The sequence below is a fragment of the Ranitomeya variabilis genome, chromosome 5 (genome assembly GCF_051348905.1).
Source record: "Ranitomeya variabilis isolate aRanVar5 chromosome 5, aRanVar5.hap1, whole genome shotgun sequence".
NCBI lineage: Eukaryota > Metazoa > Chordata > Amphibia > Anura > Dendrobatidae > Ranitomeya > Ranitomeya variabilis.
The window spans coordinates 633,452,362-633,465,279 of record NC_135236.1 but is presented as its reverse complement, the minus strand read 5'-3'; the positions used below and the strand labels follow the sequence as shown (position 1 = coordinate 633,465,279).

At 46.7% G+C, this 12,918-nt stretch overlaps 1 protein-coding gene across 1 annotated transcript; it reads right to left on the bottom strand.

Moving 5' to 3' along the window:
• Window positions 1-323: 323 nt before the first annotated feature.
• LOC143773979 (uncharacterized) lies at window positions 324-6,528 on the bottom strand. Its single transcript, XM_077261280.1, has 6 exons — window positions 6,483-6,528; window positions 5,512-5,570; window positions 4,230-5,400; window positions 1,784-1,823; window positions 813-871; window positions 324-701 (listed from the first exon to the last, which is right to left on the bottom strand). The coding sequence occupies exons 3-6, from the start codon at window positions 4,657-4,659 to the stop codon at window positions 682-684; spliced, it is 549 nt and encodes a 182-aa protein (XP_077117395.1). The 5' UTR covers window positions 4,660-5,400; window positions 5,512-5,570; window positions 6,483-6,528; the 3' UTR covers window positions 324-681.
• Window positions 6,529-12,918: the final 6,390 nt, after the last annotated feature.

Genomic DNA, 12,918 nt, shown 5'->3' with positions numbered 1-12,918 from the left:
TTTTTAGCTGACCATGAAAGTGCCCTTTCTGTCTTCCTGCTATCTAGTAAGCGGACCTCGATTTTGCTAAACCTATTTTCATACTACGTTTGTCATTTCATCTAAAATCACCGCCAATATATGTGGGGGCCTCTGTCTGCCTTTTGGGGAAATTTCTCTAGAGGTGAGCCAGGACTGTATTTTCCTCTGCTAGGATTAGTTAGTCCTCCGGCTGGCGCTGGGCGTCTAGGGATAAAACGTAGGCACGCTACCCGGCCACTGTTAATTGTGCAGAAATATATAAACCACGGCACTCAGGGTATCTTGGAGGTGCTCAAGTTAGGTATCCAACCCGTCAAATATAAGTAGAAAATACTTGGCACTCAGAAGGGTTTTTTTGCAAATTTGAGAAAACGATTTTTATTCGGTGCATCCAGTTCAATATTTTTAAACGTTTTCGGTCTTATACAATCAGACCTTCATCAGAAATAGTTGTGAGACTGCAAAGCATATATACAAAAGAGAAGAGAACATATTCAGATAACATTCATGATGCACAGCGTATACACAGATATATATAAGAAAAACAGCTCATAACATTGTACCATAACATATTGTCACATAAGTATGTGATAAGAAATATATTACAGCAACTGTGGCGGTCTACTCGAATCCAGCCTGGAGTGATGTGAGACGTGCGTCCTACGCTGAAGATGCTAGAGCTGGAGAGCGTGATAAGGATAAAAATATGTACAGTGAGGTGATATATACAGTCCAAAACCATGTAAACATGGGGCATGTGGCTGACAGGTAAAATTGCTCCATAAGGATACATGCTACGGAGTGGCCCCAGAAATACAGGAATGGGCGGGTATAGTGCACAGTGAACTGCCTAGAACAAAGAGAAAACAGGCAAATAAATACATAGGAAATTCAGTGTGATCCTCAGTGCTGGACCAAAAGGTCCCAGAAGTTATGAAAACATGCCAGTGAAGTCTAAGGAGTGACCACTCCGCGCCCAGGTCCCTAATGTAAAAAAGGTTAGGATTACTAGGGGATAAAATATAAGTACCTGGAGACCATAGTAAAAAGTAAGCAGATATAACCATGCGCTGGTTTAGGAATCAGCAATGGAGCAGGGGCGCAGGACGTCTAAAAAACAGCAGGGATGCCTATGAAACACTGCAATGCTAAAGCCAAGCTGTCCTAGTCCAAACGCCATTACACAATATATTACCTTATAGCAGGTGAAGATATGTGGCCAATACGCTGAATAGGCTGAACAGGGCAAGAGGCTGGCCGGGACAGTAGCGCTGTGGAGGCGACATAGCAGGGGTAATGAGTACCGCATATAAAAGATGTGGAGACGAGCATAGTGCCCTGAGAACCACTGCTGTACCTGTAACCGCCAGTATAGAAGACGCCGTGCTGCGAGGGAGAATGCGCTCCAGGGCTGCTGGGGGAGAAGGCACTTCCGGGTTTAAGAGCTGGCCACAGAGGGTCAGCTGACTAAGCGCGTCATAGGCTCATGTGATCGGAGAGGCTGCGCACGCGCACAGAGCAGGGAGGGGGACCGACGAACCTGGTGCTTGGAAGAGCTGGCGCCTGCGCAATAAATGACAGGGGCAAAGAGCTATTAGTCACGGAGTGTGTAAGGAATGCTGCAGGACGGCACAGCGCACCTTAAGTAACGGCGAGGGCAACCCCCAGGGGCAAAATCCTAGGGGAAGGTCACTCTGGCATGCTGGGAAATAAGAATAAGAAATACTACATGACAGATGGCAGAAAAGAGTGCATACTATACCCAGTGAAGTGCACGGTGCAGAAAGTGCTTTTTAACGATTCTGTGAAGAGAAACGGAAAAACAATGATGAAGCAATGATGAAACAACACAGATAAAAATACTATACAATAATCAGGCTACACCAACATGCTAGTGTCACCTCTAATGCATGTAGATACATATATATACACATACTGTTATACAAAAGCTGAGACGTCGTAGTCCCTATTTAACCCTCTAGGTTCTAGAGTCTGTAAAGTGTGAATCCAGTATGCTTCTCTCCTGAGAAGCATGCTGGTACGATTTTGGCCTCTCCTAGGTATGTCTACCTGTTCCAACACCTGGAACCGGAGTTGAGAAATGTTGTGATTCCTATCGGAAAAATGGTATGGAAGGGGAAGGTGCGTTTTATTGCATCGAATTGTGGACTTATGTTGGGCCACCCGTTCTCTAACCATCTGCGTAGTCTCCCCCACGTATGCCAGACCACACGGGCATTTGATGACATATACTACGTGTGTGGATTCGCAGGTGAAAAATCCTTTTATAGGAATAGCTTTGCCTGTCTGGGGGTGGGAGACAGATGAGCCCCTCTGAACGTTGCTGCACTGCAGGCAGTTAAGGCACGGGAATGTTCCTTTTTTTTGGGTCTGTAAGAAGGTCTGTTTTGGGACAGTTGTGCACGAGCCAACATCTGCACTAACCAATCTGTCCTTGAGATTCCTTGCCCGCTTAAAACAAGACATAAATGGTGATTTAAACTCTGGAATGTTGGGATAACTTCTAGTCAGAATCCCCCAGTGCCTCCTGATGGTGGACTGTATCAGGCCCGAGAATGGATGGAACGTAGAGACAAAGGGGATTCTCTTGCGGTTATCTTTGGGTTTGCTGACGGATATATTCCGTTTGGCCTCGGTCAGGATCCCCCGAGGGTATCCCCTATCCATGAATTTTTGCTCCATCTCAAGGAGTCTGGTTTGTTTAATACTGTCATCAGAGACAATCCTGTCAACCCGATGGAATTGAGATTTTGGAATGGAATTTTTGATGGAGGGTGGATGGCAGCTGGTAAAATGTAGAAGGCCATTGCGGTCCGTAGGTTTGGTATATAAATCGATGGATAAGTGACCACCCTCATCCTTATAGATCACGGTGTCCAGAAAGTTGATCCTGGACCTATCATATTGCATAGAAAAACCAAGTTCGGGCCAAATGTTATTAATATACTGATCAAATGCTACCAATGTCTCCAGGGGCCCATCCCAAATACAAAAAATGTCGTCGATATACCTACGCCACGTTTTACAATGATCTATGAATAGGGGATGATTGAATACGAAATCGTTCTCAAAGGCCGCCATGTATGCTACAGCATAAGGTGGCGCTACATTAGCGCCCATTGCTGTACCTTGTAACTGGGCATAAAAGACATCCTGAAACATAAAGTAGTTCTCTTTGAGAACCAACCCCAGGAGGTCGGCACAAAGATGACGAATTTTGATGTCGATCCTATTTTCGACAAGTAGACTGTCAACAGCTGCTAAGCCTTTTTCATGCACGATGGACGTATACAGACTACCGACATCCCACGTAACGAGATGGGAGGAGGGAGAGATGGGGCCAAGAGATTTGATAGCTAGGATGAACTCATTGGTGTCCAATAGGAAGGACCGAGTGGTTTTTACTAGTGGTGTGAGAATTTTCTCCAATACCATTGACGGTGGTGATAAAACTGAGTCTGTAAGGGAGACAATGGGCCGGCCAGGAGGTTTAGTTAATCTCTTATGTATCTTGGGAAGTACATAAAATAAGGGGGTGATGGGGTCCTTTTTGATGAGGAAATCCCTCATCTTGCTGTCTATCGTGCCTTGTTGATAATGGAACTCGGCAATGGGTGCAATTTTTTGTACTAGTTGGCTCACCGGATTGTGTGGTAATATTTTATACACCCTAGTGTCCCCCAACTGTCTGAATACCTCATCCAGGTAGTCAGTCCTGTCCATCACTACTATAGCCCCACCTTTGTCTGCCGGTTTAATGATTAACGATTTATCACACGAAAGTTGTTCAAGTGAAAGTCTCTCTGCAGTTGAAAGATTCGTCTGGTACCGGAAGCTCCCTTGGTCCATCTGTCGGATGAGATTGTGAATATCTCTCTCAACAAGGGAAACAAAAGTTTCCACTGGAGGATTGGACCGTGGTGGCATATAGAGGCTATGGTTCCGAAGCCCCAGTTTGTGGAGTTCCAGAATCGATTTGTCCTGTCTAGCCGGACCCAACGCTGGAGGTTGCGCTGAGAAATGAACGCGCAAACGGAGGTTCCGATAGAACCGTTGCAGGTCCATGCTGAGTTCAAAAGAGTTAAATTTGTACATTGGGCAGAAGGACAACCCCTTCTGGAGAACGGCCAGTTGGTGTGCGTCCAAGCTTTTAGACGAAATGTTCACTACCAGGGGGAGGTCCTTACCTGTGAGCGAGTCGCCACCTGGTTTCTGGGTTCCCCGCTTGCATTGGCCCCCCCGCCTCGTCTTCCTCTTTGGCGGCCACGACTGTTCCCTAAAAAAGAAGCAGAGTTTGAAGACCCGGGCCTGCTGTCGGTGGAACCAGAAGAGCTTATCGAGCTGTGCCGTCTGGTGAAATGCCGAGTAGCCCGCCACTGATAGACACGGTTCTGCAGGTAGTCTTCGGTATCCCGTAGGAACTTTGACCTTTTCCTTTTTTCCACCTCCAGTCTGTGTAGCCGTAGTTGTTCCTGATTCTTTATCTTGAGTTCTTGGAATTCTTCCCGGGGCATGGTACTGGTTAGTTGGGTTTCGATAGCATTTACTTGAGCATTCACTGTGTCCAGGTTTTGTTGAAGATACGAGAGAGTTAAGGTCATGAGATCCGCTGAACATTTGTTCAGGATATGTTCAAACTTATCACAGTACTCTTTATCCTCCCTGAAGAAGGTTGGTTGTAGAGGGACCCGTAGGCCTCGTGGAATCCTCTGGACCCGTAGGTACTCAGCTATTGTAACAATGTGTAGCTCTAGGTTAACCGCTCTTCTGGACTCACGTTCCAAGTCACGGTTCTTGATTTCTTTAGTTGGGATTTGTAGAAAGTCGCTAGGTGCAGTTACTTTCGACAGGATTTCCGCCGCTTCTGCTGCGTTGAAGGAAAAAGTTTCAGACATAGTCCAAGGTGCTCGTGTAAGGATACAACATGTAGAAATATATAAACCACGGCACTCAGGGTATCTTGGAGGTGCTCAAGTTAGGTATCCAACCCGTCAAATATAAGTAGAAAATACTTGGCACTCAGAAGAGTTTTTTTGCAAATTTGAGAAAACGATTTTTATTCGGTGCATCCAGTTCAATATTTTTAAACGTTTTCGGTCTTATACAATCAGACCTTCATCAGAAATAGTTGTGAGACTGCAAAGCATATATACAAAAGAGAAGAGAACATATTCAGATAACATTCATGATGCACAGCGTATACACAGATATATATAAGAAAAACAGCTCATAACATTGTACCATAACATATTGTCACATAAGTATGTGATAAGAAATATATTACAGCAACTGTGGCGGTCTACTCGAATCCAGCCTGGAGTGATGTGAGACGTGCGTCCTACGCTGAAGATGCTAGAGCTGGAGAGCGTGATAAGGATAAAAATATGTACAGTGAGGTGATATATACAGTCCAAAACCATGTAAACATGGGGCATGTGGCTGACAGGTAAAATTGCTCCATAAGGATACATGCTACGGAGTGGCCCCAGAAATACAGGAATGGGCGGGTATAGTGCACAGTGAACTGCCTAGAACAAAGAGAAAACAGGCAAATAAATACATAGGAAATTCAGTGTGATCCTCAGTGCTGGACCAAAAGGTCCCAGAAGTTATGAAAACATGCCAGTGAAGTCTAAGGAGTGACCACTCCGCGCCCAGGTCCCTAATGTAAAAAAGGTTAGGATTACTAGGGGATAAAATATAAGTACCTGGAGACCATAGTAAAAAGTAAGCAGATATAACCATGCGCTGGTTTAGGAATCAGCAATGGAGCAGGGGCGCAGGACGTCTAAAAAACAGCAGGGATGCCTATGAAACACTGCAATGCTAAAGCCAAGCTGTCCTAGTCCAAACGCCATTACACAATATATTACCTTATAGCAGGTGAAGATATGTGGCCAATACGCTGAATAGGCTGAACAGGGCAAGAGGCTGGCCGGGACAGTAGCGCTGTGGAGGCGACATAGCAGGGGTAATGAGTACCGCATATAAAAGATGTGGAGACGAGCATAGTGCCCTGAGAACCACTGCTGTACCTGTAACCGCCAGTATAGAAGACGCCGTGCTGCGAGGGAGAATGCGCTCCAGGGCTGCTGGGGGAGAAGGCACTTCCGGGTTTAAGAGCTGGCCACAGAGGGTCAGCTGACTAAGCGCGTCATAGGCTCATGTGATCGGAGAGGCTGCGCACGCGCACAGAGCAGGGAGGGGGACCGACGAACCTGGTGCTTGGAAGAGCTGGCGCCTGCGCAATAAATGACAGGGGCAAAGAGCTATTAGTCACGGAGTGTGTAAGGAATGCTGCAGGACGGCACAGCGCACCTTAAGTAACGGCGAGGGCAACCCCCAGGGGCAAAATCCTAGGGGAAGGTCACTCTGGCATGCTGGGAAATAAGAATAAGAAATACTACATGACAGATGGCAGAAAAGAGTGCATACTATACCCAGTGAAGTGCACGGTGCAGAAAGTGCTTTTTAACGATTCTGTGAAGAGAAACGGAAAAACAATGATGAAGCAATGATGAAACAACACAGATAAAAATACTATACAATAATCAGGCTACACCAACATGCTAGTGTCACCTCTAATGCATGTAGATACATATATATACACATACTGTTATACAAAAGCTGAGACGTCGTAGTCCCTATTTAACCCTCTAGGTTCTGTGCCGTCCTGCAGCATTCCTTACACACTCCGTGACTAATAGCTCTTTGCCCCTGTCATTTATTGCGCAGGCGCCAGCTCTTCCAAGCACCAGGTTCGTCGGTCCCCCTCCCTGCTCTGTGCGCGTGCGCAGCCTCTCCGATCACATGAGCCTATGACGCGCTTAGTCAGCTGACCCTCTGTGGCCAGCTCTTAAACCCGGAAGTGCCTTCTCCCCCAGCAGCCCTGGAGCGCATTCTCCCTCGCAGCACGGCGTCTTCTATACTGGCGGTTACAGGTACAGCAGTGGTTCTCAGGGCACTATGCTCGTCTCCACATCTTTTATATGCGGTACTCATTACCCCTGCTATGTCGCCTCCACAGCGCTACTGTCCCGGCCAGCCTCTTGCCCTGTTCAGCCTATTCAGCGTATTGGCCACATATCTTCACCTGCTATAAGGTAATATATTGTGTAATGGCGTTTGGACTAGGACAGCTTGGCTTTAGCATTGCAGTGTTTCATAGGCATCCCTGCTGTTTTTTAGACGTCCTGCGCCCCTGCTCCATTGCTGATTCCTAAACCAGCGCATGGTTATATCTGCTTACTTTTTACTATGGTCTCCAGGTACTTATATTTTATCCCCTAGTAATCCTAACCTTTTTTACATTAGGGACCTGGGCGCGGAGTGGTCACTCCTTAGACTTCACTGGCATGTTTTCATAACTTCTGGGACCTTTTGGTCCAGCACTGAGGATCACACTGAATTTCCTATGTATTTATTTGCCTGTTTTCTCTTTGTTCTAGGCAGTTCACTGTGCACTATACCCGCCCATTCCTGTATTTCTGGGGCCACTCCGTAGCATGTATCCTTATGGAGCAATTTTACCTGTCAGCCACATGCCCCATGTTTACATGGTTTTGGACTGTATATATCACCTCACTGTACATATTTTTATCCTTATCACGCTCTCCAGCTCTAGCATCTTCAGCGTAGGACGCACGTCTCACATCACTCCAGGCTGGATTCGAGTAGACCGCCACAGTTGCTGTAATATATTTCTTATCACATACTTATGTGACAATATGTTATGGTACAATGTTATGAGCTGTTTTTCTTATATATATCTGTGTATACGCTGTGCATCATGAATGTTATCTGAATATGTTCTCTTCTCTTTTGTATATATGCTTTGCAGTCTCACAACTATTTCTGATGAAGGTCTGATTGTATAAGACCGAAAACGTTTAAAAATATTGAACTGGATGCACCGAATAAAAATCGTTTTCTCAAATTTGCAAAAAAACCCTTCTGAGTGCCAAGTATTTTCTACTTATTACTGTTAATTGTGCGGCAGGTTTAGTTCATGGTCAGTTTAGATTCCATCTTCCAAGAGCTAGTTCTTATATATGCTGGGCTATGTTCTCTCGCCATTGAGAATCATGACACTTCCCCCTCCCTCTCCCTCTTTGGGCCGTACGGGGAATCTCTTCCTCAGAGCTGCTCCCACCACCTTCCTGTCCCTCACGCCAAGATGGGTCGAGGACCTCATCATCTACACTACCCTCTGCCCCCAACTGCTCCTCCTGGGTAGTCTCAGCAGCAGAGCACGCACCAGTAAGTGGCACCTGAGTGTCATCATCAGCTGATGCGGCCTGCGATGTGGTGACCGGAGCCACTGGCCCACCCGCCTCTTCAGAGGAAGACAGAAAAAGCTGTTGGGCATCACTGCACCCTGCCTCTTCTTCCATTTCTCCAATGTTGCTTGGCTGGCCCCCTGTTTCCAAGCCAAGAGATTCAGAGAACAGAAGTAGAGACGGTTCCTGTCCTGGGCTCTCTGTCTGCCTGGGCAATTTGGCAGGTGGTGAAGAGACAGATGGCTGCTCTCCAGTGCTCTGTGTCTGAGAGGATGTGGCACTAATGGAAGTTGATGCTTTAGCTGCCATCCATCCGACAACAGCTTCAATTTGTTCTTGACGCAGCAGCGGTGTACGGCGCTCTGACACAAAGCTGCGCATGAACGACTGTTGCCTGGTGAAAGTGGGTGCTGATGAGTCACCGGTGCCCGCAGCAGGCACAGAATCCCCACGTCCCCTCCCTGCTCCGCGCCCACGCCCACGCCCACGTGCCTTACTCACTGCCTTCTTCATCTTGGTTGACTGATAAAGATAAGCAGAAAAGTACTAACGGATTTGTGTGCTTATTCCTGAGCAACTCCTCCTAACAGGTATAAGAAACACTAATTTTCTAAAGTGTGGACTAGACTTTAATATGAGCTAATGTGGCCTACACAAATGTAAAGTGGTGTAACTGGTGTGTTTGGTGAACTTTATTATTTATTTATTTTTTGGGGGCTGAACTGACAACAGATAGAGCTGCAGTCACACGGAGACCGTGCAGACAGACGTAAACGGCGCTGCAAGGCCCAAAAACCCTCCTCTACGTTATCCTATGTAGTGTTTTTCCACAAGTTAGCTGGAGACGGGTGGAAAGACACTAATAGGATTTTTTTAAATAAATTAGCAGCAACCTACACTACTTGAAAAAAAAGAAAATTGATTTGGCGGTATGACGCAGTGAACAACCCTGAGCTGGAGACAACCAGGCTATGGCTGCTCACAGACTACAGGGCGAGCTGCAATCACACGGAGACCGTGCAGACAGCCGTAAACGGCGCTGCAAGGCCCAAAAACCCTCCTCTACTTTATCCTATGTAGTGTTTTTCCACAAATTAGCTGGAGACGGGTGGAAAGACACTAATAGGATTTTTTTAAATAAATTAGCAGCAGACTACACTACTTGAAAAAAAATTAAAATTGATTTGGCGGTATGACGCAGTGAACAACCCTGAGCTGGAGACAACCAGGCTATGGCTGCTCACAGACTACAGGGCGAGCTGCAATCACACGGAGACCGTGCAGACAGCCGTAAACGGCGCTGCAAGGCCCAAAAACCCTCCTCTACTTTATCCTATGTAGTGTTTTTCCACAAATTAGCTGGAGACGGGTGGAAAGACACTAATAGGATTTTTTTGAATAAATTAGCAGCAGACTACACTACTTGAAAAAAAAAAAAAAAAAAAAAAAAGAACAGTATGAGGCAATGAACCACCCTCCCTGAACTGAATACAACCAGCTATGGATGGCCTATGTGGCTGCACTCAGACTAGAGAGTGGGCTGCACTCACACACACACACACACAGACCTTGCAGATCGCTGTGAAAACAGCGCTACAAGGCAAAAGCAAGGTGAATAGTAGGTGAACACAGCGGTTGCTAAATTAGCCTTTGGAAAGCACAAAGAAGCAAATCGCTATCTCTAAACTGTCCCTCAGTCAGCAAACAGCGTCCTGTCACTAACTGAATTCACAGCAGAGTGATCGCAAAATGGCGCCAGCGACTTTTAAACTGCAGCATGACATCATTTCAGCAGCCAATCACAGCCTTGCCAGTAGTTTCATGCCCTCCATGCTAAACAGGATGTGCCCACACTTGGAATCATTCTCATTGGCTGAATTTCTGCATTTTGAATCTTGGAACTTCCGATTCCGGTATGCGATACGCGGCAAGTATCGGAATCCCGGTATCGGAATTCCGATACCGCAAGTATCGGCCGATACCCGATACTTGCGGTATCGGAATGCTCAACACTACTCATGGCAGTTTTACAGCGGTTACATGGATACACGGGCAGGCAGCTTGGTGGTGAGTGGAGGAGTATTTAAAGTAGGGACCGCAGACAGGCTATCAAAGGCCTAAAATAACAAACAATAGGCTCATGGCAGTTTTACAGCGGTTACATGGATACACGGGCAGGCAGCTTGGTGGTGAGTGGAGGAGTATTTAAAGTAGGGACCGCAGACAGGCTATCAAAGGCCTAAAATAACAAACAATAGGCTCATGGCAGTTTTACAGCGGTTACATGGATACACGGGCAGACAGCTTGGTGGTGAGTGGAGGAGTATTTAAAGTAGGGACCGCAGACAGGCTATCAAAGGCCTAAAATAACAAACAATAGGCTCATGGCAGTTTTACAGCGGTTACATGGATACACGGGCAGGCAGCTTGGTGGTGAGTGGAGGAGTATTTAAAGTAGGGACCGCAGACAGGCTATCAAAGGCCTAAAATAACAAACAATAGGCTCATGGCAGTTTTACAGCGGTTACATGGATACACAGGCAGCTTGGTGGTGAGTGGAGGAGTATTTAAAGTAGGGACCGCAGACAGGCTATCAAAGGCCTAAAATAACAAACAATAGGCTCATGGCAGTTTTACAGCGGTTACATGGATACACAGGCAGCTTGGTGGTGAGTGGAGGAGTAGTGCAAGGAGTGTCTGTCCCAGTACTCCCAAAATATAAATAGATGTTAATGTCTCGCAAAACAACCAAAACAAAAAAAAAGGTGGCATACTTAGGTACAGGGGTGGGCTCATCTACTGAGTTTCTGACATAGTAATTTGGCAGTAACTATTTAATGGTGCCAATATAGGACACAGACACAGACTACTTTAAGTTGCATCATAGATGTCTCCAAATTTGTATTGTCAGTGCCAGACATTGAATGATGTCAGCGAATAGACTAAAGATTGGTGGAGCTGTGCGACATAATTTTGCACGTGGTAGAGCACATTTTGAGCTGGGGTAGGGGGGAACTCTCTTGAGGCCGGCGGGACCGCCCCAGGGCCCCTCATGTTACAACGGTGTGTCTGACGTTGGGTGCGCACCACCACCGCCAGAGACACTACATTGTACTATGAGGGACCCAGTAGCAATGCCGTCAACCAAAAGCGAGCACACCCACCTCTTCAGACAAACAGCAGTCTCACGGGTGCTTGCGCCAAGTCGCGATACCACGGCCCCGTGTGGGGAGTTTTGCCATTTAGGGAGGTGTAAACATGTCGTATGCTGTACAATCAGCTGCAGCAAATTAGACATTAGAAAAGTAATTCACAGGCAAGAGCTTTTCATAGGAAAGCTAGGTGTCGGCCGGGCAAGGTGGGGCAAAAGATTTCGAAATCCAGTTGTGGTTCATTTTAATGAATGTTAGATCGTCAACATTTTGGGTAGCCAGACGAGTCCTTTTTTCGGTTAATATTGAACCTGCAGCACTGAATACTCTTTCTGATAGGACACTTGCTGCCGGGCAAGCAAGCTCCTGCAATGCATATTCTGCCAATTCTGGCCAGGTGTCTAATTTGGAGGCCCAGTAATCAAATGGGAATGACGGTTGAGGGAGAACATCGATAAGGGATGAAAAATAGTTAGTAACCATACTGGACAAATGTTGTCTCCTGTCACTTTCAATTGATGCAGCAGTACCTGTCCTGTCTGCGGTCATAGCAAAATCACTCCACAACCTGGTCAGAAAGCCCCTCTGTCCAACGCCACTTCTGATGTGTGCACCCCTAACACTCCTAGTCTGCTGCCCCCTGGAGCTCGTGTGAGAACGATCACGTGCGCTGTGTGCTGGGAATGCCTGAAGCAAACGGTCAACAAGAGTTGATTGTTTGGTTGCTAATATTAGTTCCAAGTTCTCATGTGGCATAATATTTTGCAATTTGCCTTTATAGCGTGGATCAAGGAGGCAGGCCAACCAGTAATCGTCATCATTCATCATTTTCGTAATGCGTGTGACCCTTTTTAGGATACGTAAGGCATAATCCGCCATGTGGGCCAAAGTTCCAGTTGTCAAATCTCCGGTTGTGATTGGTTGAGGGGCAGTTGCAGGCAAATCTACGTCACTTGTGTCCCTCAAAAAACCAGAACCCGGCCGTGAAACGCAACCAATTTCCTGTGCCCCCGGGAAAGGTTCGGCATTAAAAATATACTCATCCCCATCATCCTCCTCGTCCTCCACCTCCTCTTCGCCCGCTACCTCGTCCTGTACACTGCCCTGACCAGACAATGGCTGACTGTCATCAAGGCTTTCCTCTTCCTCTGGTGCAGACGCCTGCTCCTTTATGTGCGTCAAACTTTGCATCAGCAGACGCATTAGGGGGATGCTCATGCTTATTACGGCGTTGTCTGCACTAACCAGCCGTGTGCATTCCTCAAAACACTGAAGGACTTGACACATGTCTTGTATCTTAGACCACTGCACACCTGACAACTCCATGTCTGCCATCCTACTGCCTGCCCGTGTATCCTCCCACAAATAAATAACAGCACGCCTCTGTTCGCACAGTCTCTGAAGCATGTGCAGTGTTGAGTTCCACCTTGTTGCAACGTCTATGA